The sequence below is a fragment of the Microcaecilia unicolor genome, chromosome 4, assembly GCF_901765095.1.
Source record: "Microcaecilia unicolor chromosome 4, aMicUni1.1, whole genome shotgun sequence".
Lineage (NCBI taxonomy): Eukaryota > Metazoa > Chordata > Amphibia > Gymnophiona > Siphonopidae > Microcaecilia > Microcaecilia unicolor.
Window position 1 is genome coordinate 220,361,451 of NC_044034.1, and position 21,546 is coordinate 220,382,996.

The following is a 21,546-nucleotide window of genomic DNA, read 5'->3' on the forward strand; positions in this document are numbered from 1 at the left end:
GATATAAATGCATAGGTGGTAAATCACTTTCAATTGAAAGGACGCTTTGGATTGAGGGGGCATAGGATGAAGGTGAAAGGGACATACTCAGCAGTAATCTAAGGAAATACTATTTGTGGAATGGTATCCCAGTGGAAGTGGTGAAGATGAAAACTGTAACCGAATTCAAGAGAGCTTGGGCCAGTACATAGGATCTCTAAGGTAGAGGAAGGAATAGTAGATTTGGCATTGGTGAGCAGACTAGTTAGGTCATATGGTCTTTATCTGCCTTCATTTTTCTATATTTCTCTGTTTCTTTTCTATAGCTTGTGTCACTACTTAAACACGAATGCTACCTCTTCCCCCTGACTGTTCTGCATCGGTTGTCAGATCAGGACTTCTCTTATCTCAGTCCCCTTTCTCCCTCTCCCCTTCAGTCCTTCTCCTTTGCTCAGTCCACTAGAACTGATGCAGAATGTAGGAATGGAGCCTTGGACTTGTAGAGCCATGAGATGTCCAAGAGAAACAGGAAAAAAAAACCTCTATGCAGAGAAGAGTGACAAAAATGATAAAGGGGGTGGGACGACTTCTCTATGAGGAAAGGCTGAAGCATCTAGGGCTCTTCAGCTTAGAGAAAAGATGGCTGAGGGGAGATATGATAGAGGTATATAAAATAATGAGTGGAGTGGAATGGGTAGACATGAATCATTTGTTTACTCTTTCCAAAAATACTAGGACTAGGGGGCATACGAATTAAGCTACAAAGTAGTAAATTTAATATGAATTGGAGAAAATTTTTCTTCACTCAATGTGTAATTAAACTCTGGAATTTGTTGCCAGAGAATGTGGTAAATATGGTTGGCAGGGTTTAAAAAAGGTTTGGCCCGCTTCCTAAAGGAAAAGTCCATGGACCATTATTAAAATGGACTTGGGGAAAATCCACTGCTTATTTCTGGGATAAGCAGCATAACATAGTAACATAGTAGATGACGGCAGAAAAAGACCTGCACGGCCCATCTAGTCTGCTCAACAAGATAAATTCATATGTGCTACTTTTTGTGTATACCTTATCTTGATTTGTATCTGTCATTTTCAGGGCACAGACCGTATAAGTCTGCCCAGCACTATCCCTGCCTCCCTCCACCCAATCTTGGCTAAGCTTCTGAGGATCCATTCATATAATGTATTGAACATTTTTGGGATCTTGCCAGGTATTTGTGACCTGGATTGGCCACTGTTGGAAACAGGATGCTGGGCTCGATGGACCCTTCGTCTGTCCCAGTGTGGCAATACTTTTGTACTTATGTATACAGATCAAACAGAACAGCAAAAAAAAGTAAAGGAAGACACACAGCTCCACATGTGTAAAAAGAATAAATAGTCTTTAATCCAAAGCACCATACATTGCCCGAACACGGGTCCGTGTTTCAGCAGAGACACCACCTGCATCAGGGGTCTAACAAAATGACTATGAGAACAAACATCTGTGTATGGTGAAGGACTGTAAAATTCTGAACGTCACCTAGAAGAAGTGACATCCTTATATCACTTGTTTTAGTACCATACACAGAGGTTTGTTCTCATAGAGAGTCATTTTGTTAGACCCTTGCGAGGTGGGGGTCTCCAGTGAAACATGAACCCAGGTCGGGTTGACGTATGGTGCTTTGGATTAAATACTATTTATTCTCCTTATATGTGTGGAGCTGTGTGTCTTCCTCTACTTTTTTTTCTGTTCAGAGCCATGAGATGGGCAGCCAAAGCCCTGAATGGATAGAAATGGAGTCAATTCTGAGAACCTCTAATGGGTGAGCAACAAGAAGATCAAAAGAGAAGACATGAAATAGAGTGAGAAATCTCTATTCTGTCTTCTTTCATCTATTGAAGGTGACATATTTTATTTATTTAAGATGACAGAAAAACCTGAGTTGGTCCTCCCCACTGAATGAAATTTAGGGATTTGTGAAATGACTAATGTTTTTTTGGCTGCCATGCAAAGAATAACACACACATCTCCTTTCCATCAAAATGTTTCTAGAATGCTAAAATTCTCTTTGTGATCTCCATGTTCTCTTTAAGGTCTATGTGGAAACTATAATGATATCCCAACTGATGACTTTATCACAATGAATGAGTTGGTGGAAGAGACTGCATCCAGTTTTGGCAACACCTGGAAGAGCCATAGCTTATGTCCAAATGTGAAAGACGTAACTGAGAATCCATGTGCTACTAGTGTTATCAAAGGTAAAAGAGTATTGGGGTAGTAGAGGTCAGAGATGTCAAGAAGGGAAAATAGAATTTGTGGTACCAGCATAACTACATCTTTGTCTATGATAAAGTACTGCATGAAAGGGAATCAGTGTTGTAAGATCAAATTTCTGAATTATCTTCCAAGATTCTCAAAGAATTCTTTGAACTAGATCAATATGTTAAAAAGATAATTACCTTGAGTGGCCTAGTGGTTAGGGTGGTGGGCTCTGGTCCTGAGGAACTGAGTTCAATTCCCACTTCAGGCACAGGTAGCTCCTTGTGACTCTGGGCAAGTCACTTAACCCTCCATTACCCCAGGTACAAATAAGTACCTGTATATGTAAGCCACATTGAGCCTGCCATGAGTGGGGAAAGTGCAGGGTACAAGTGTAATAAAATATGGAGGGGCAGCTCTTTTTAGGTGCCATGAACATGCCTATTTGATCCTATTATATAAAGTAAAGTAGATGCCTACTTTTCTTTATAAAATACTAGCATAACAGGTCAAATACATGGCTATGTTTTAGGTATGAACACTTACACCATCCGTAGACCTGATGTAAATGCTAGCACATAGATTGTGAAAGAATGCAAGTAGATAGAGCATTTTATCATTTACATGTGTAAATGCATGCCCCACCCACATTCTGTCCAAACTCCATCCATGTGAACATATACCTGCACAGTACAGGCCATTGAGTATTGGTGCATACAGTGTATAGCCACAAAAATGGTCAATTACATGTGTATGTGTTCATGTATGCATGTAAATACCTAGAACAGCAGCATTAAAGTACACTCTTGCTAAGTCTAGGCAACTCCTTTTAAAATTCACCTATGTAGTGAACAGTTCAGTTAAATTTAAACTTTGGAAACCAGAAAATTCCATGTTCAAAAGTTCAAATGAAGGTGCATGTGGGCACATTAGAAACTCTTACCCCAAATTTAAGCTTGCCCTTAAAACTTTATTGTTTACTCAAACTTTTCTAAAGACTACATAGCTTTCCTGTCTTCTTCCTGTGTCTGCAAATGTTACTCATATTTGTAAACTGCATAGAAGTCGACTCTGCAGTATATCGAGCACTTGTAAATAAATAAGTAAAGTTACAGGAGTATAAGAGGAACAAAAGGAGAGCAGTCCAGGCCCTATATGTGTTTATAAAATAACCTCACAACACCTGTTGAAATTACTACAAAAATGCAGCCATGAATATTTGTAGCAGCTCAGAAGCTGGTGTAAATGTACATGGATGAAGAGCAAAATATTTTCTTAGAGGAAAGAAGAGACCATATATATAAATTTAAAAGCACTCTTCTTTGAGCTAGCAATTTTAGTACCACTTAAGGAACAGCATTTATATAGCAGTATAGTGCAATTAACATGAAGGGGAAAAAGCCTCAGAACCCAACCTGCTTTTGCTTGTTTGATAACAGGACTTATAGGGTGGTTCCAATCATGGGCATAAAAAACCCCTTCGAGTTATTATATCTCTAAATCTATCTGCTATGTCAATTTGGCTAGTTACCTTATATATAGTGACTAAAACAAGATGAAAAAGTATAAAAACTTAGCTTTTTCAAAACAACGTGCATTTCAATTTGGGCTGCAAACCACACCGACTGTGGCCAAAGTTTCACCATAGCTGTGTCAAGGTGCATCAGTTTAATCTAAAAATACAAATAAACATCTTAAAATGTGCTTATGCTATAAAGTGTTAAAGTGTTCTCAATAACCAACAGTGCCAAAAATTATATTAAAATCAAACTTAAAAATCTAGAGTACTTGCCAGCTATAAATCGCACTGAAACTGGGGTATCCCACAACTTGGGTTTTCATGTGAAAAATCTTTTATAAAAGTACCTCCTAAAGTCATCATGGAAAGCACAACAGTAGAGCACATTTCTACAGAAAAGTAATTCCAGATAATGTTTTCTTCCCAGCTACTGAGAATTCTTCCATTTGATACAATGAAAGGTACTTTGGCTTCTTTTCTGAAGGATTCACCATTGCTGCCACTGCCAGGATTGCTGGAAACCAGAGTGAAGCAATGCTACTGATCTGTCATGGCTTGCTGCTCGCTAAAAAGGAACTACCTCCGAGCTAACCCAGCAGCTCGGCGATAATTCCCACCCCCAGCACGCTGTCATATCCGGTGCTGCAAAAAAAATATTTTTGTAGCGCCGATATGTACCTGGAGGTAATTGGGCAGTGCTGTGCGCTGCCCAATTACTGCCGGGTTAGCGTGGAAGCCCATACCGCCACCTCAATGGGTGGCAGTAAGGGCTCCCCCTGAAATGGCCGTACAGCTTCACTTGTTGTACAGCCATTTCTTTAAAAAAAAGAAAGACCTATCTTTTACCCGCTGTGGTAAAAGGGGGCCTTGGTGCGAATCAAAAACATGCGCTGATGCCAGCGCAGGGCCCCTTTTGCTGCAGCTTGTCATCTCAGGGACATGTTAAGGGCTGGATCCGGATGGACCTAACACTTTGAAGTTTTTTCTGCCATAATGGATCAAAACAAAAACATCCAGGCCTACAAGTTAGAAATTTTGGTCTAGACCTGTTTTATTAAGGAATAAGCTACAAAAAATGCCCTAAATGACCAGATCACCACTGGAGAGAATCAGGGATGACCTCCCATTACTCCCCCAATGATCACAGACCCCCTCCCACCCCCAAAATGTGATTAAAAACATTACTTATCAACCTTTATGCCAGCCTCAGATGTTCTATTCAAGTCCATTAGACCAGCATGCAAGTCTCTGCAGACAGGTGGACCCAGGCACATACCTCCCCCTACCTGTTACACTTGTGGTGGAAACTGTGAGCCCTCCAAAACTCACCAGAAACACACTGTACCCACATATAGTGCCCCCTTCACCCCTAAGGGCCATTGTAGTGGTGTACAGTTGGGGTTAGTAGGCTTGAGGGGGCTCAGTAGACAAGATAAGGGAGCAACAGTTAAGGTGTGTACCTGGGAGCATTTATGTGAAGTTCCCTTCACTGCCCCTAGAGTACCCCATTGCTCTTCTGGGATGTCTGTGTGGCTAGTCTACTAAGAATGCTGGCTCCTCCTACATCCCAATTACTTGATTTTGTGCATTTTTCACTTGGACTTTTTTTTTTTTTTTTTTTCAAAAATGGACCAAAAAGATAAATGCACAGAGCACAAAAACATCTAGCAAATAGACATTTAAAAAATATATATACGTTTTTCTGTTTTGAAAATGACTATATTCTCCACTTGAAATTTGGACATTTTTAGCAAAGCGTCCAAAGTTAGACGTCATATCAAAAATGCCCCTATATGTCAGGGATTTCAAAGTATTGTCCATAATGACTCCAAAATCTATTTGCTGAGAGGTAACTCATAGGACAGATCCCATCAAACCAGGTTAAGACTAACTGGCTGGGATAAGAGATCTATGTGACAATCAAATTTCAGTTAATATATGTGTTTTCAGGTAATGGAACATGTCCTAGGATTACGAGTTTTTTCTAGATATTGGGAGTTTTCAGAAAATGGGTATTCAGATAAAAGGTGCTCTACTGTACTAGATGTTTAGCACACACACTAGATTCTTTGAGTTTGTGTGGCATTCAGGTCCTGATTTGCTGTTGCAGTAGTTTTGGTATGCACTCAGCAACTGCCTGACTATTTACATGAGAGCTGGAGCAGTCAATAAGGTAGCTCCTGGTATATCTGGGAGAGGTGATGTGAACTCTGGAGGTGAACACCTTTTTAACTGGAGGGGCCAAACAATCCAATCTCTGGCCACACCCATAAGCTTTCTAGTTGCTGATGCTGTGCTCAGCAAAATATTGGTAAGGCCATGCCCACCCCATTCTGCTACCTAGTATGTTAGCATCTCACAGAGTTATACAGCATAAGTACACCTAAGCTGAGACACCGTTCACAGCTGTTCTCTGAGAATGTTCATCTGTACTAAACACCACAAAGAGGGGCATAATTGAACGGGGACGACCATCTCTAGGGACGCCCATCTAATACAGTCAGGGACGCCCAAATCTCAACATTTAGGTCAAACTTAGAGATGGTCGACCTAAATGTTGAGATGGTCGACCTTAGAGATGGGCGACCTCGGTTTTCGCCGATAATGGAAACCGAGGACGCCCATCTCAAAAATGACTAAATCCAAGGCATTTGGTAGTGGGAGGAGCCAGCATTCGTAGTGCACTGGTCCCCCTCACATGCCAGGACACCAACTGGTCACCCTAGGGGGCACTGCAGTGGACTTCACAAATTGCTCCCAGGTGCATAGCTCCCTTACCTTCGGTGCTGAGCCCCCCAACTCCCCCCCCCCAAAACCCACTTCCCACAACTGTACACCACTACCATAGCCCTTAGGGATGAAGGGGGGCACCTACATGTGGGTACAGTGGATTTTGAGTGAGTTTTGGAGGGCTCACATTTAACACCACAAGTGTAACAGGGGGGGGGGGATGGGCCTGGGTCCGCCTGCCTGAAGTGCACTACAGCCACTAAAAACTGCTCAAGGGTCCTGCATACTGCTGTGATGGAACTGGGTATGACATTTGAGACTGGCATAGAGGCTAGAAAAAATGTTTTTTAATTTTTTTGGGGGGTGGGAGGGTGTTGGTGACCACTGGGGGAGTAAGGGGGGGGGGTCATCCCCGATTCCTTCCAGTGGTCATCTGGTCAGTTTGGGCACCTTTTCAAGGCTTGGTTGTGAAAAAAGGGACCAAGTAAAGTCGACCAAATGCTCGTGAGGGACGCCCTTCTTTTTTCCATTATCGGCCGAGGATGCCCATCTTTTAACCCCATCCCGCCTTTGCTAAGCTGCCGACACGCCCCCGTGAACTTTGGTCGTCCCCGCGAAGGAAAGCAGTTGAGGACGCCCAAATCTCCCGATTTGTGTTGAAAAATGGGCGCACTTCTCTTTTGATTATGCCCCTGAAAGTGATCTTCAGAAGTAGTAGCAGAAAAATGTTGCTTCCTTCTTTCTTCCCTTACTCAATCTCTGCACATTACTAATTTTATCTGATATTCTAGAATGATATTGTCATAACAAAACTATGTAAGCCATTAAAAAACTATGTAAGCCACATTGAGCCTGCAAATAGGTGGGAAAATGTGGGATACAAATGCAATAAATAAATAAATAAATAAATAAATAAATAAATATATTTATGTATGTCATTTATCTGATTTAAAATAACATCTTCCAGCCATTAGGTCCTAAAGTAAAAACTTGCTTGTTTGTGAGAGCCAAGAGATGGACTGTTAATTCTTATCTTTGAGGGATGAAACATTTTTATGCTACTGTTGAGCAGGATAACCTCTTTGTATTTGTGTAGCATAGATGAAAATGTCTTACTCTGTCCAAAGTTTCCCTAAAATCGCAGGTCTTGTTGTACTGTGTTGTAGGAATAGCAAAGCTTCTTATATATGAGTAAATAGAAATAAAAATGCATGAAAATTTCAGCAAATGCCATTTTTAAAAACAGCTCCTATTAATAATTAGTATACCCTATTGAAACAAGGATCTTCGCATTCTCCACTGCATAAATGTGCTTTGGAATAATGAAGAATTCAAAATCCTGGTATATTCACAAAGGACCCACTGACTAGTCAGGGATTGAATTGATCAATACTCAGTTGAATCAGACCCATATATTCAGTGCCAGCCCCTACCCAAGTGCTAGCACTGAATATCTGGGATTAGGCAGCCACCAGGAGTTACCTGGTTATCACTGATCTTCAGAGGCAGTACCCAGATAGCTGTCCAGTTAAATTAGCATAATCTTTTTCTGTCCTAAGTTAGCACATAGCTATTCAAGTACTGCTTCTGAATATTAGCAGTGCCCGCATAACTCCCTGCTCTGCCCTCAGACCATCCTGGCACTAACTAGATAGTGCCGTGGCGGTCTGTCTGGTTTCTCAGCAGGAATATCTGGGTTAGAACTGCTGAAAATCTGAGCACAGCCTGACCAGTAGAAGTTATATGAGTAGGTGCCATTTCTATCTGGATAAATCCTTTTTAATATTGATCCCTAAATATTTTGCTGAAGAGTAAAAGTACATATCTCTTCTGATTTGCAGAGCGATTTGCCCAGCCCTGGTGCTCCACCCTCCTGAATCCAAAAGGACCCTTTGCACCATGTAGAATGTTTGTTAATCCTGAACCATACTTCAAGGTAAGGGGCACATTTTCCTATGTTTGTACTTTTCCTCCCTTGATTTCCCTCTACTCCCTCCCCATCCCACCTTTTTGGATTTGAATTCGATTATTCGCCTTTTGCAATCCAAGTTCAAGATGAATTTTCAGTTTGTGTGTTGCAGTTTTGCTGACAGAGCCGGTGTGAATTGCCTGGACCCCCATTTCTACAGGGGGTACCAGGCTTGTCTGAAGCTAAAGGAGATGCAACCTGCTGATCTGCTATGGGCTTTGGGGGCCCCATCCCAAATTTTGGCCTGGGCCCCAGCATGTTTAACACCTGCCCTGTTTGCTGGAGAATAAACTACCCCCACTGTGATCAACATGTTTGATTTTACTTATGGGGGAGTGGAGGGCATTTGTCAATGCATCTGTTTAGGGGCATCCTGTGAGGGATATAGGCCAATGTCCAAAGTATCATTGTGGGGCAACTCATTATCCTCCAAGTCCCTGAGTGTTGGCTCTTTTCTGTCTTTTTCACCTTCCTTTTCCATGATACAGTCCAGGAGAGAAGGGAAAGGGAAAATGGGACTTGATATACTGCCTTTCTGTGGTTTTTGCAACTACATTCAAAATGGTTTACATATTATATACAGGTACTTATTTGTACCCGGGGCAATGGAGGGTTAAGTGACTTGCCCAGAGTCATATGCAGCTGCAGTGGGAATCGAACCCAGTTCCCCAGGATCAAAGTACTACTACTACTACTACTACTTATCTTTCTATAACGCTACTAGACGTACGCAGCACTGCACTAACCACTAGGCTACTCATCCACTAAAGATAAAGCTTTAAAATTGCCTAAGCTACCAATTTTTGCTTCATTTTTCCATGCTCATCAGTGCTTCCTCTTTCCATGAGGTTACCCCTCCTTTGTTTGAACTGTGTATGCCCTGTCACAGAGAAGTGTGCAATTGAAGCACTTCACCAATTTAGGCATAAGTACACACTGCAGAAAGAAGATTTGACATTTAAAAGTGTGAGGACCATGGTAGCAGAGCAAGGCTGTACGCAAAGAATACTTCCAATGCACAGGTCCAATCCTGGGTCTGTTTACCCATACAAAACACTTTGAAAATGGTCGTTTTAAGCAATATAGTATGGCAAAACACAATTTAAGATAGTTTTCCTTATCATTAAAGCCTTATATGGTCAAGCCCCTGGTAGGAAAACTCTCTAGGTATTTTACCAATCATCCCCTATGGTCTTCAAATGATGATTTCCATCATGTGCCCTCTTCCAGCCAAATATAGGCTGGTAAAAAAAAAAAACAAGTATATACATGTTACATTCTGTTGTTATCAACAGGATCAGATTGTGACAATTCAGTTCAGGAATGAGAATTCTGTCTCCCTCCTTTTCCTCTTCATCCCTACTTAACCTTAATGCTGCATCTGCTGCTCAAGTCTCCAGCCGCTATTACTCAACACCTCACAATGAGACCCATGCCTGCAATTGATGTAAACAAATTGCAGCAGCAAAATCTCCTCTGAGACTGCCATCTTTAATGGTATAGAGGCTTATGGGCTGACAGTTATACCTATACTGATGGTCAGGGCTGCCAAAAGAGAGCCGAGCCCGGAGCAGGACCGCTGCAGCCACTCGGGCTGCTGCCATCACCCCACCACCACCACCACCACTCAGGCCTCTGCCACCCCTTGCCCCCCCCCCCCCTTACCTTCCTGTGTCTGCTCTTCCTTTGGTCTGTCACTCTCCTTCTTCTGTGTGCCGGGAACCAGGTGATCGCGTTAATGCAATCACCCAGGTCTCGACAGACAGGCGCAGGAGAGAGAGAGAGAGACTGAGGGAACAGAACCTTCTGATGCCAAGCCCCCCTTGGAGGCTCGGCTCAGGCAATCCTGCCCCCACCCCCCCTTCTCGGCAGCCTGCTGGTCTGCAAACCCGTGAATAAGAGGCAGAATTGGAGATGTGCAGTCACAGTTTGCTTATATCGGTAGCTCTTTGGGGAATGTCTGATCACCAACAGAGTACTCTGCCCCTGCTTATCAAATTTCTTATGAAAGGCATTTTCAGCGACTCTGGAGGAGCCAAGTTCTGGCAGCGCTTGAAGTTTTGATTCCATCAACTAGTCTTCAAGTAAAAGTGCCATAAAATCAGATCCTTGTGGTGGATTTTAGGGACCTGTTTTCAAGATCTGGGGGTCTAAGGAAGAAATTGTATGAATAATTGAAAACTGGTTCCTGTGGCTATTTTATTTGATTTTAGATTATTTTTGTTTCACTTTCAGATTCTACATTTTTTGTGTTTTTGTATATTTTTGATAAGCTAGCTTTAAATTGCCAAATATATATATGTGTGTAATCTACAATCTAACTGCTGCTATTTACACATGAAGATGTTTCTAAAATAACCCAATAGTCTTGGTAAAACATAAAAACAATAAAAATACAAATTTTACTTCCGTATGAGCACATGAACAATGACAGACATGAAATAATATGTGCGATGATTTTGTATAAATAGACTAAATAATTTAATTCAAACAGGAGAACTATTGTGTGGCATGTTTTGCAAGTACACCCAACTTACCTTTCTTCTCCTTGTTTGTCATTAGAACTGTCTATATGACACCTGTCTCTGTGAGCAGAGTGAGGATTGTATGTGTTCTGCCCTCTCTTCCTACGTCCGAGCCTGTGCCACTAAAGGGATCACGCTAAGCGGATGGAGGTCTACTCTCTGCCGTAAGTAAACAGCAGCAGTCAGATTTCTTCATGAGGAAAGTGCCTCAGGACTGCCCTCTCTACAGCAGTGCCTCCTAATGTTATGACGGTGTGTGTGTGTGTGTGTGTGTGTGTGTGTATGTGTGTTTCCAATCTGAAATTATATAAAAAACAATGTTATTTTGTTCTGAATATCACCCCCACAATATTTTCCAATAGGTTGCACAAGTACAGTATACTGTATAGAATCTATACTATCATGCTTTTCTTTCAATATATTTAAGATCTTACTCTGTGGAGACAGATTTATGTATCTGTGGTGCTGGAATTGTAAATATATATGTTTATACACTACCCTCAGCCCATTGAATGGATCAAGTACAAATCAAACTAACTAAATACAGGTACAGATATACAGACATAGATAATTTATTTATTTGTTGATAAAATATTTATATACCATCTTACAAAAGATCATTCAAGAACAATGAAAGAAGGAATAAAAACATGTATTTATAATCTTTCTATAAGTCCTGTGGATCCTGCAGTGTTAAATCTAATTACCCTTTAACAGTTTTTCAATTATCTTCTCACCTTTTAGAAAAATATATGCACTGCCCTGCAACGATGACTTACAGGTACCATGGCATGACGGGCTGTAACCAGACGTGCTGGTCTCTGACTAATTTTGACATAGCATGCCAGGTTCACTACATGCCAGTTGATGGCTGTGGCTGCCCTACTGGGACCTTTCTGGATGACAACAACCAGTGTGTCAATCCCATGAAGTGTCCCTGTTACTATAAGGGACTTCAGATCCTGAGTGGAGAAGCCATGTATGAGAATGATATCATCTGGTGAGTCTCTGACATTTGGCACTATGATTTCCTAAAATAAATGTTCTGGATTAAAAAGCAGCATTAACACATTGCAACTCACCTCTAGTCACACTTAGAAATAGAGCCCCTGAGGAGTTCCCGTTTATTCTGGGACATTGGAGCTAAACAATTGTAACTTTTTGTGATCCTGCACTAGAGGATAAGATGATCAAAGGACGGATCCAACTCAAGAGATGTAATCAAAATCTACTTAATTGATGCAGATATACAGGGACCCGACACAATCCGTGTTTCGGTGTATCACAATGCTTACATCAGGGGTCAAATCAATATTTCATCCAAGAGAATCTAGAGGAATTCTGCAAATATCGAACCAGAGTTTTTCTATGCACAAGCGTACCCCACAGAACTTGCTAATGTGGGTTCAGTTGCATGCGACTCTCAAGCAGCCTGATATAATTGCACATTCAAGTATCTTGGATAGGAAGGGGAGGAGGGAGATGGGGCGATAATTGGAAGGACAGGTAGGGTCCAATGAAGGTTTTTTAAGGAGTGGTGTGACTATGGCATGTTTGAAGGCATCAGAAACAGACACAGTGGAAAGTGAAAGATTGAGGATATGGCAGATAAAAAGGATGACAGTAGAAGAGATAGTGCTAAGTAGATGGGTGGGAATATGATCACAGGAACAGGTAGTTAGTTTCGAGGAGGAAAGAAGATGTGCAGTTTCCTCTTCAGTGATTTCAGAAAAGGAAGAAAAGGAAGCAGGGGTTGGAGGGTTGAGAGAATGGACTAAGGGAAGGAAAGGTGGAGGCGACTTGGTTGAGAATTCAAATGTAACCTTGTGAACCTTATCATGAAAGTACTCAGTCAGAGTCTAGGGAGAAAGTGAAGGGGGAGTTGGAGGTGAAGACACTTTGAGTATAGAGTTCAGTGTGGCAAACAGACGTCGAGGGTTTGAGCCAAGAGAATTTGTCAACTGGATGTAGTAGTCCTGTTTGGTAAATAAAAGAGCAGACTGGAAGGAGGTCAACAAGAATTTGAAATGTATGAAGTCAGCATGGGATTTCAGCCAAAGGTATTCAGCAGAGCAGGCACAGGAATGCAGGTAGTGGATTCTAGAGGTCAGCCAAGGCTGGGGTTTGGTACGCCTTACAGAACAGGAAATGGGAGGACCGAGAGAGAATAGTATTATAGGAAGAGACAGCCTCATTGACAGACTTGGATAACGTGGAGGGGCATAATTGAACAAAAACGTCTATCTCCATGGGCGTTTATCTCCGAGAACGGGTCCGTGAAGGGGCGGACCGAACCGTATTTTCGAAAAAAATAGACGTCCATGTTTTATTCGACAATTTGTGAGCTGGGCGTTTTTGTTTTCAGTGATAATGGAAAATGAAAGCGCCCAGCTCAAAAACGAATAAACCCAAGGCATTTGTTCATGGGAGGGGCCAGGAGTCGTAGTGCACTGGTCCCCCTCACATGCCAGGACACCAACCGGGCACCCTAGGGGGCACTTTTGCAAAAACCAAAAAAAAGGTAAAAGAGCTCCCAGGTGCATAGTACCCTTCCCTTGAGTGTTGAGCCCCCCAAATCCCCCTCAAAACCCACCGCCCACAAGTCTACACCATTACTATAGCCCTAAGGGGTGAAGGGGGGCACCTACATGTGGGTACAGTGGGTTTGGGGGGCAGTTTGGAGGGCTCCCATTTACCAGCACAAGTGTAACTGGTGGGGGGGGATGGGCCTGGGACCACCTGCCTGAAGTCCACTGCACCCCCTAACAACTGCTCCAGGGACCTGCATACTGCTGCCAGGGAGGTGGGTTTGACATTTGAGGGTGAAAATAAAAAGTTGTGAAACGGCATATTTTGTGGTGGGAGGGGGTTTGTGACCACTGGGGGAGTCAGGGGAGGTCATCCCCGATTCCCTCCAGTGGTCATCTGGTCATTTAGGGCACTTTTTGGGGCCTTATTTGTGGAAAAACAGGGTCCAGGAAAAGTGCCCTAAATTCTCGCTAAAAACGCATATTTTTCTTCCATTATCGGCGAAAGGCGCCCATCTCTGATCGCCCGATAACCACGCCCCAGTTCCGCCTTCACCACGCCTTCGACATGCCCCCATCAACTTTGTCCGCATCCGCGACGGAGTGCAGTTGAAAACGTCCAAATTCGGCTTTCGATTATACCGCTTTATTCATTTTTGTGAGATAAACGTCTATCTCCCGATTTGGGTCGCAATATAGGCTTTTTTCTTTTTCAATTATAAGCTGGATAGTGGTTGAGAAGAGATTTGAAACACTGGAGGACAGAGTACAAGGGTCAATAGCCTGAAGATTCCAAATGTATTGGTTGAGATTGAACAGGACTGGGTTGGGGAGGAGGGTGTTTAAGTGTGAAAGTTATCAGATGATGGTCAGAGAGGAGAAGAGCTGAGGCACAGAAACTGCAGAGTGAGCAGTTTGAGAAGAAGATAAGATCAAGACAGTGGCTATTCTGGTAAGTGGGGGTAGTGGAGCATAGTTGAAGATAGAAAGAGGATGTTAAAGTGAGAAACTGAGACGCATAAGAGTCAGAGGGATCATTAGCATGAATGTTAAAATCCCCATGAATGAGGGAAGGAGATGAAGGTTCAAGAAAGAAGGAAAGCCAGGCATCAAAGTCAGTGAGAAGGGAAGAAAGGGACATATCAGGGGATCGATAAATGACAGCTACTCTGAGAGGCAGAGGCGTGAATAGAAGGATGGCATGGACTTTGAAGGAAGTTAAGCAGTGAGACTGAGGTGGAAGGTTGAAATCCACAGGAGAGTGAAAGTAGTAACCCAACACCACCTCCACAACTAACTGGGCAAGGAGTATTGGAGAAAAGATAACCTCTATTGCATAGGGCCATGACTGAAGCAGAGTCTTCAGGGCAGAGCAAAGTTTCAGTTAGAGCAAGCAGATGGAGAGTACGAGAGATAAAGAGGTCGTGGATGTAGGAAGGTTTGTTACAGACAAAGCGGGCATTCCACAAAGCACACAAGAAAGGCAGGGAAGAAGGAGGGAGGAGAGGAACAGAAATTAGATTGGAGACATCACAGTGTGACCTGCACAAATAGGATGAGAGCTGATGTGGAGGACCAGGATTGAGATTGATGTCCCCAGTGGAGAGCAGGAGAAGGAGCAAGAGCGTACAGAGAAGAGTAGGAGAGGCATGACGACAGCAACGAAGGCGAGATGTACACAGATAGAATGGAGATGGTTGAATGGAAGGAAGGAAATGTTGAAGGTTGACAGCTGAGAAGAAGGAAGAGGACAAAAGAGATGGTGAGATGATGAAAGCAAAGGGTGGGCAATGTGTTCCTGCAGTGTACAGTGGTTTCAGATGGAGAAACAGATTAGGAAGGGACAGTACCAAGAAGAGAAAGTGTACTGGAACCATAAGTAGTAACTGGGAGTCACCCTGGAGAAGGATGTGAGGATATGCAGAAGGATTGCAAGTCCTCCACAGCACCTGGTGGGAGTGTTGAGCACCTTGAGCGAAGGCCCTGAGTGGATCAGAGTGGTTTCAGATGGAGAAACAGATTAGGAAGGGACAGTACCAAGAAGAGAAAGTGTACTGGAGCCATAAGTAGTAACTGGGAGTCACCCCAGAGAAGGCTGTGAGGATATGCAGATGAGCAGCAACTTCAAACATAACTGCTGTCGTAATGTTTGAAGTTGCCATCTAGCTTGACCCTGATTTTCAAGACCCTGAAGCAGCAGTGCTAATTTGAACTCAGCGAAAAGCTGGCGAACGTTGGTCTGGGGGGACTGGCGGATATAGGAACAAAAGCCACAAGAGCTATATGAGCTCCAGGAGGGACGTTTAAAGTTTGCTTGAGCTAAGTACCATTTCTGGAGTTCTTTATGCTATATTAGATTTTGATATTTAGATGGCACGTTTGATGCCTTGGACAGTTCGATGTTTTTCATACAGCAATCTCTTATATACTCGGAAGGTTTTTTAAGCCAATGATGAAGTACAGATCAATTTGATCATACTTAGTTCTATAGATCTTTAGATCTGGAGCTCTTTGAGGCTTTTTCCTTCCGTTTAAGTCATATTCTTTTTGTTTACACATATTTTTGAAATTATAGTGGGTCATTTTTTGTTATTTGATTTAGAGAGTTTGTTCATATTGACTCCACATCCATTTGGTTTATGGTTTAGTTGATTAATTAGAATTTACACACACAAATTTCTAAGAGTATTCTGTAAAGTGATACATGTAAATTCTGAGACATGGATTGGAAAAGGGGGCATGACTATGGGAGTGGAATGGGCTGGTCATGGGTATTTCTAAAAACTATGCAAATATACCTATTCCATGCCTAACTTAGTAGTAGACATTTACGTGGCGTAAAGGCCTGCATCTAAATTTAATCACACAGATGGGCACTAGGCTTATTCTATAAAAACTGTGCCTAAGTTTAGGCATAGTTTATAAAATACATCTAAGCATATTTTTTGGGCACAGATTTTTAAGGTACCAAATATAGAATCTAGCCCAAAATGCTGAAATCATCTGCCCAGTGTGCAGCGGTGGCAGCTATAAAAACATACAGGATGCTAGGAATTATTATGAAAGGGATGGAACATAATAAGAAGAATATTAGAATGCCTCTCTATCGCTCCATGGTGTGACCTCACCTTGAGTATTGCATTCAATTCTGGTCACCGTATCTCATAAAAGATATAGCAGAATTAGAAAAGATTCAAAGAAGAGCGACCAAAATGATAAAGGGGATGGAACTCCTCTGATATGAGGAAAGGCTAAAGAAGTTACAGTAGGGCTCTTCAGCTTGGAAAAGAGACGGCAGGAGGTTGATATGATAGAGGCACTGAGCTATGCGGGAGTACTTCACCTACAGTCCTGCCAGTGGATGGTGCTGTTTCACTATCACATTTTCAATAGTGAGAGAAAAGCAAGCTCTGCAGGACTCCAGAGAACCTGCCTGTCTCTAGCCATTGAAAACACAATATTGAAACACCACCCCCCACTGGCAGCAATTCAGTTGGAGGATTCTCACTTAGCTTAGAGGGAACAGTGGATAGAGGTATACAAATGCTGAGTGGTGTAGAATGGGTAAAAGTGAATCAATTTTTTACTCTTTCAAAAAGTACAAAGACTAGAGGACATTCAAAAAAGTTATACGGTAATCTTTTTAAAATGAATAGAAAGAAATATTTTTTCGCTCAGTGAATAGTTGAGCACTGGAACTCATTGCAAGAGGATGTGGTAACAGTAGTTAGCATATCTGAGGTTGAAAAAAGGTTCAGACAAGTTCCTGAATAGTTTTCTACTGAGATAGACAAGAGGGAAGTCACTGCTTGCCTTGGGATTGGCAGCATGGAATCTTGCTACTTTTCAGGATTCTGCCAGGTCTTGTGAACTGGATTGTCCACTGTTGGGAACAGAATAATGGGCTAGATGGACCCAGTTTGGCAATTATGTCTATTTATTTATTTATTTTTTGCCTATTAGATTGTAAGCTCTTTGAGCAGGGACTGTCTTTCTTCTATGTTTGTGCAGCGCTGCGTATGCCTTGTAGCGCTATAGAAATGCTAAATAGTAGTAGTTATGTGCTCTGGGTTTCAGCTTCCTACACTAACCACTAAGATTTTCCTCCTTTTATGGGGTCAGCAGCAGGACTGCATAACTGTGTGTGGGTGTTTTGTTTTTTTTAATTTGGAGGGCAAAAAATTACATAAACTCTTTTTTTCAAGTCACTGAATGATCAGAATTCATTAGGGATGGGTAGTCATTTCCTGTTGGTAAATGAAAACAGCAGGATTTCATTTGCCAATGGCAGGTTTGGTAATGACATCCCCCTCCCCATGACCCAATCCCCCTCTTATAACCTCTCTCCCCATGATCCCATGGCTCCTGCCTCACCCCCAGGCCTGAATCGCTGGTGGTCTAACAGGGGTCTGTTGAGAATGGAGTAATGCCCATTCACAAATGGAAATTGCTCCTGCCCCATCAGACTCCAGCTAGATCAAAGATCACAATGGATTTAGGTAGGTCCACGGTGAGGGGGGCCATGGGGAAGACTGGAGGGTTGTCTGCTCTTGGTAGGGGAGGGCATGGCAAGGGTGCTTAGAACATTTTCATTTTGTATTGTCTCCTATGATGACAAAAGAGGGGAACCCACAAATAAAACAAATATTCCCTTACATGACATGGGAAATGCCACAAAACAAAATGTTTCTAACTGCCTATCCCTGGAATTTATACATATCAATTAGGGTGGACCAAGGGATAAAGTTTAAAGTTATGCACAGAGCAGCAAAACTCAACTACTCTCTATATAACAATTACATCCAAACAGTAGGGGGTATAATTTATCCATTGACACCACTGAACATTCACATAATTTTAAATGGATATTTTATCTATTTGAAGATATATGCCTGTCCAACAACAAAATATCAAGTCCAAAGAGTCAAATTGTACCAGCCTTTTGCCACCAAGAAGCATAATAGCTTCATATTTACACATTTCATGGCTGCTGTAATCTTGAACTTTTGCCTTAAATTGTCGTGGTGACCTGGAAGCTCTAATCATTGGGATGAATGTGCAGTCATCTGCTCCTTTATCTTATTATTATATTCCAATCAGATATCAATGCACTGTATCAGCTGATGAGGGCAGTGCATGAAAGCACAGAAAACTAGATCCAGAGTGATAATGCAGACTGCAGTGTATCGCCAAGCATTGATATGTCTAGAATATTAAACTCATTTACATATTGATATTCTTTCTCATCTTTTATTCAGCAAATGCAACAAAGGAATGCTACATTGTATTGGAAAGAGAGTTCAAAGAAAAGGTAATATATTACTCCTTGTATCTTTCTCTAAAGACTTCACTAACTCATGTTATGACCAGCATCTGAATAGTTTTCAGCTTACTTATAAACTGGATGCAGTTGACATTCAATTATTGGTGGAGGTCGGCAGCTCCTTTGATAATACTACAGTTAACGCAGAACATGGCAGCCAGACTGATTTCTGGTTTGGGTTTGTTTTATAGTGTTTCACCTACATTGAAGGAGTTACATTGTTTACCCATTGAACAGTGTATCAGATTTTTTTTTAATTTTTAATTTTATTATTTTATTTATGTGTTTTAACAATCTTTACACGATAAACATGTATTTGTAATACATTGAAAAATATTGAGTACAAGTTAGTAAGGTAACAAGTTGAAGAAAAAAAAATTGAATCAATTTCTTCAGTTCTTTAGACCACAAAAGTAGCAGGGGAGTGTTTAAGATAATAGGAGATCAAAAGTAACTAATAAACAAACATTAGCAAATGGCCTGGCATATATTCCCATTATATTCTTTAAATAATCAGTTGTCCTTCTTTCACTCCTTTGGCTTAATGGATAGCCTTTTCATTTCTAGGAATGTTTTAAGGTGCTCAGGTTCAAAGAAAACATATTTGTTACCCATATATTTAACTAAACATTTACAAGGATATGCTAGTAAATATGTTTCCCCTATGGCTGTTGTTTCTTCTCTAAAAGTCAAAAATTGTTTCCTTCTATCTTGTATTGTTTTAGTAACATCTGGAAAAATCCAAATTCTTTGACCACAAAATGTTTTAAGGGAATTTTTAAAGTATATTTTCATCACAAAGTTTAAATCTTGCTCAAATACAAATGAAACTATTATTCGACGTTGTGCTACTTCAGATATCGATTCTTCTAGTAACAATGAAATATCCTGAATTCCTTGTGTATTTTGTTGATTTAAAGGTAAATTCCTTGACTGTGTTGATTCTACACCACTAAGTCCAGTCTCAGTCTGTATAGGTATCGGTAGATAATAAGTCTTATTAAATGGAGGTATAGCTGAGGCTGGATATAATAGTATTTCCTGTAGATATTTTTTAAAAAGACCAGTAGAACTCAATCCATATACCAAAGGAAAATTCAATATTCTCAAGTTTAAACGCCTATTAAAATTCTCTATCCGCCTTATTTTCGAAAGAGAAAGACACCCATATTTCGACCCAAATCGGGAGATGGCGTCTTTCGCCCATGGGCGCCCAAATCGGTATAATCGAAAGCCGATTTTGGGCGTATTCAACTGCAATCTGTCACGGAAACGGCCAAAGTTGATGGGGGCGTGTCGGAGGCCTGGTGAAGGCGGGACTGGTGCATGTTTATCGGCCGAGGAGAGATGGGCGTCCTCGGCTGATAATTGAAAAAAGAAAGGCGTTTTTAGCGCGAATTTGGGTCACTTTTTTTGGACCCTTTTTTTCACAGACAAGTCCCAGACAGGTGCCCTAAATGACCAGATGACCATCGGAGGGAATCGGGGATGACCACCCCTGACTCCCCCCCCTAGTGGTCACTAACCCCCTCCCACCCAAAAAAACAACTTTAAAAAACTTTTTTTTCCAGCCTGTATGCCAGCCTCAAATATCATACCCAGCTCCATCACAGCAGTATGCAGGTCCCTGGAGCAGTTGTTAGTGGGTGCAGTGGACTTCAGCCAGGTGGACCCAGGTCCATCCCCCCCCCCCCTACCTGTTACACTTGTGCTGGTAAATGGGAGCCCTCCAAACCGCCCCAAAACCCACTGTACCCACATCTAGGTGCCCCCCATCCATTAGTGCTATGGTAATGGTGTAGAGTTGTGGGGAGTGGGTTTTGGGGGGGGGGGGGATTTGGGGGGCTCAGCACCCAAGGGAAGGGAGCTATGGACTTCAGAGGTAGTTAACATTTTTTTTAATTGTTACAAGTGCCCCCTAGGGTGCCCGGTTGGTGTCCTGGCATGTGAGGGAGACCAGTGCACTATGAATCCTGGCCCCTCCCATGACCCAATGCCTTGGATTTGTTCGTTTTTGAGCTGGGCACCTTCGGTTCCCATTATCGCTGAAAAACGATCGTTTTTCAGCGATAATGGGAACCGAAGGTGCCCAGCTCAAATCCGCACAAATCCGATGCATTTGGCTGGCACAAACCGTATTATCAGAAAAAAGATGGACGCCCATTTTTTTCGAAAATACGGTTTGTCCCGCCTCTTCACGTACCCGTTCTCGGAGATAGACGCCCATGGAGATGGGCGTTCGATTATGCCCCTCCACTTGTTCTATCTTCTTGTGTATCAATGATTTGTCAGTCATCAAAATCTCAGTAGTAGCTTTTAAGCTTTTCAGTTCTTGGTGGAATTGCTCAGTTTGTACTGCAGATTCCTGTAGTTTTATCTTGTAAAAGTGTTAAGGAATCAATTTTACTTACATGTTGAGAAGTATCTTGAGCTGATTTGAAGACTACCTTATTTAAATCTTGTAGTGCCTTCCATATTGCCTCAAGAGTAATCTCTGTGGGAGAAAAATTCTCCAAATTCATTTCCACAACGTTCTGGTTGGGTGCTCGCCGTTCGAGGTCTGGCCGATTTCAACTTCCGTTTCGGCCTGGGCCTCCGCTCTCTGCCCTAGAAACGCTGAACACGGAGGTGGATTATTATCTGGAGGTGATAATGATGTTTCTAATCCCAAGAGGTCACAAGTACCTGGCAGAAACCCAAATGTTGGCTACATTCCATGCTACCAATCCCA

General features: G+C 42.0%; 1 protein-coding gene across 1 annotated transcript in view; it reads left to right on the forward strand.

Moving 5' to 3' along the window:
* LOC115469677 (mucin-2-like) overlaps positions 1-21,546 on the forward strand; it is a 257,743-nt gene that overhangs the window by 52,295 nt on the left and 183,902 nt on the right. The window contains exons 5-6 of the mRNA XM_030202465.1: positions 2,056-2,220; positions 11,709-11,964. Of these exons, the coding sequence (XP_030058325.1) occupies positions 2,056-2,220; positions 11,709-11,964 (421 nt within the window). The remainder of the gene's footprint in view (positions 1-2,055; positions 2,221-11,708; positions 11,965-21,546) is intronic.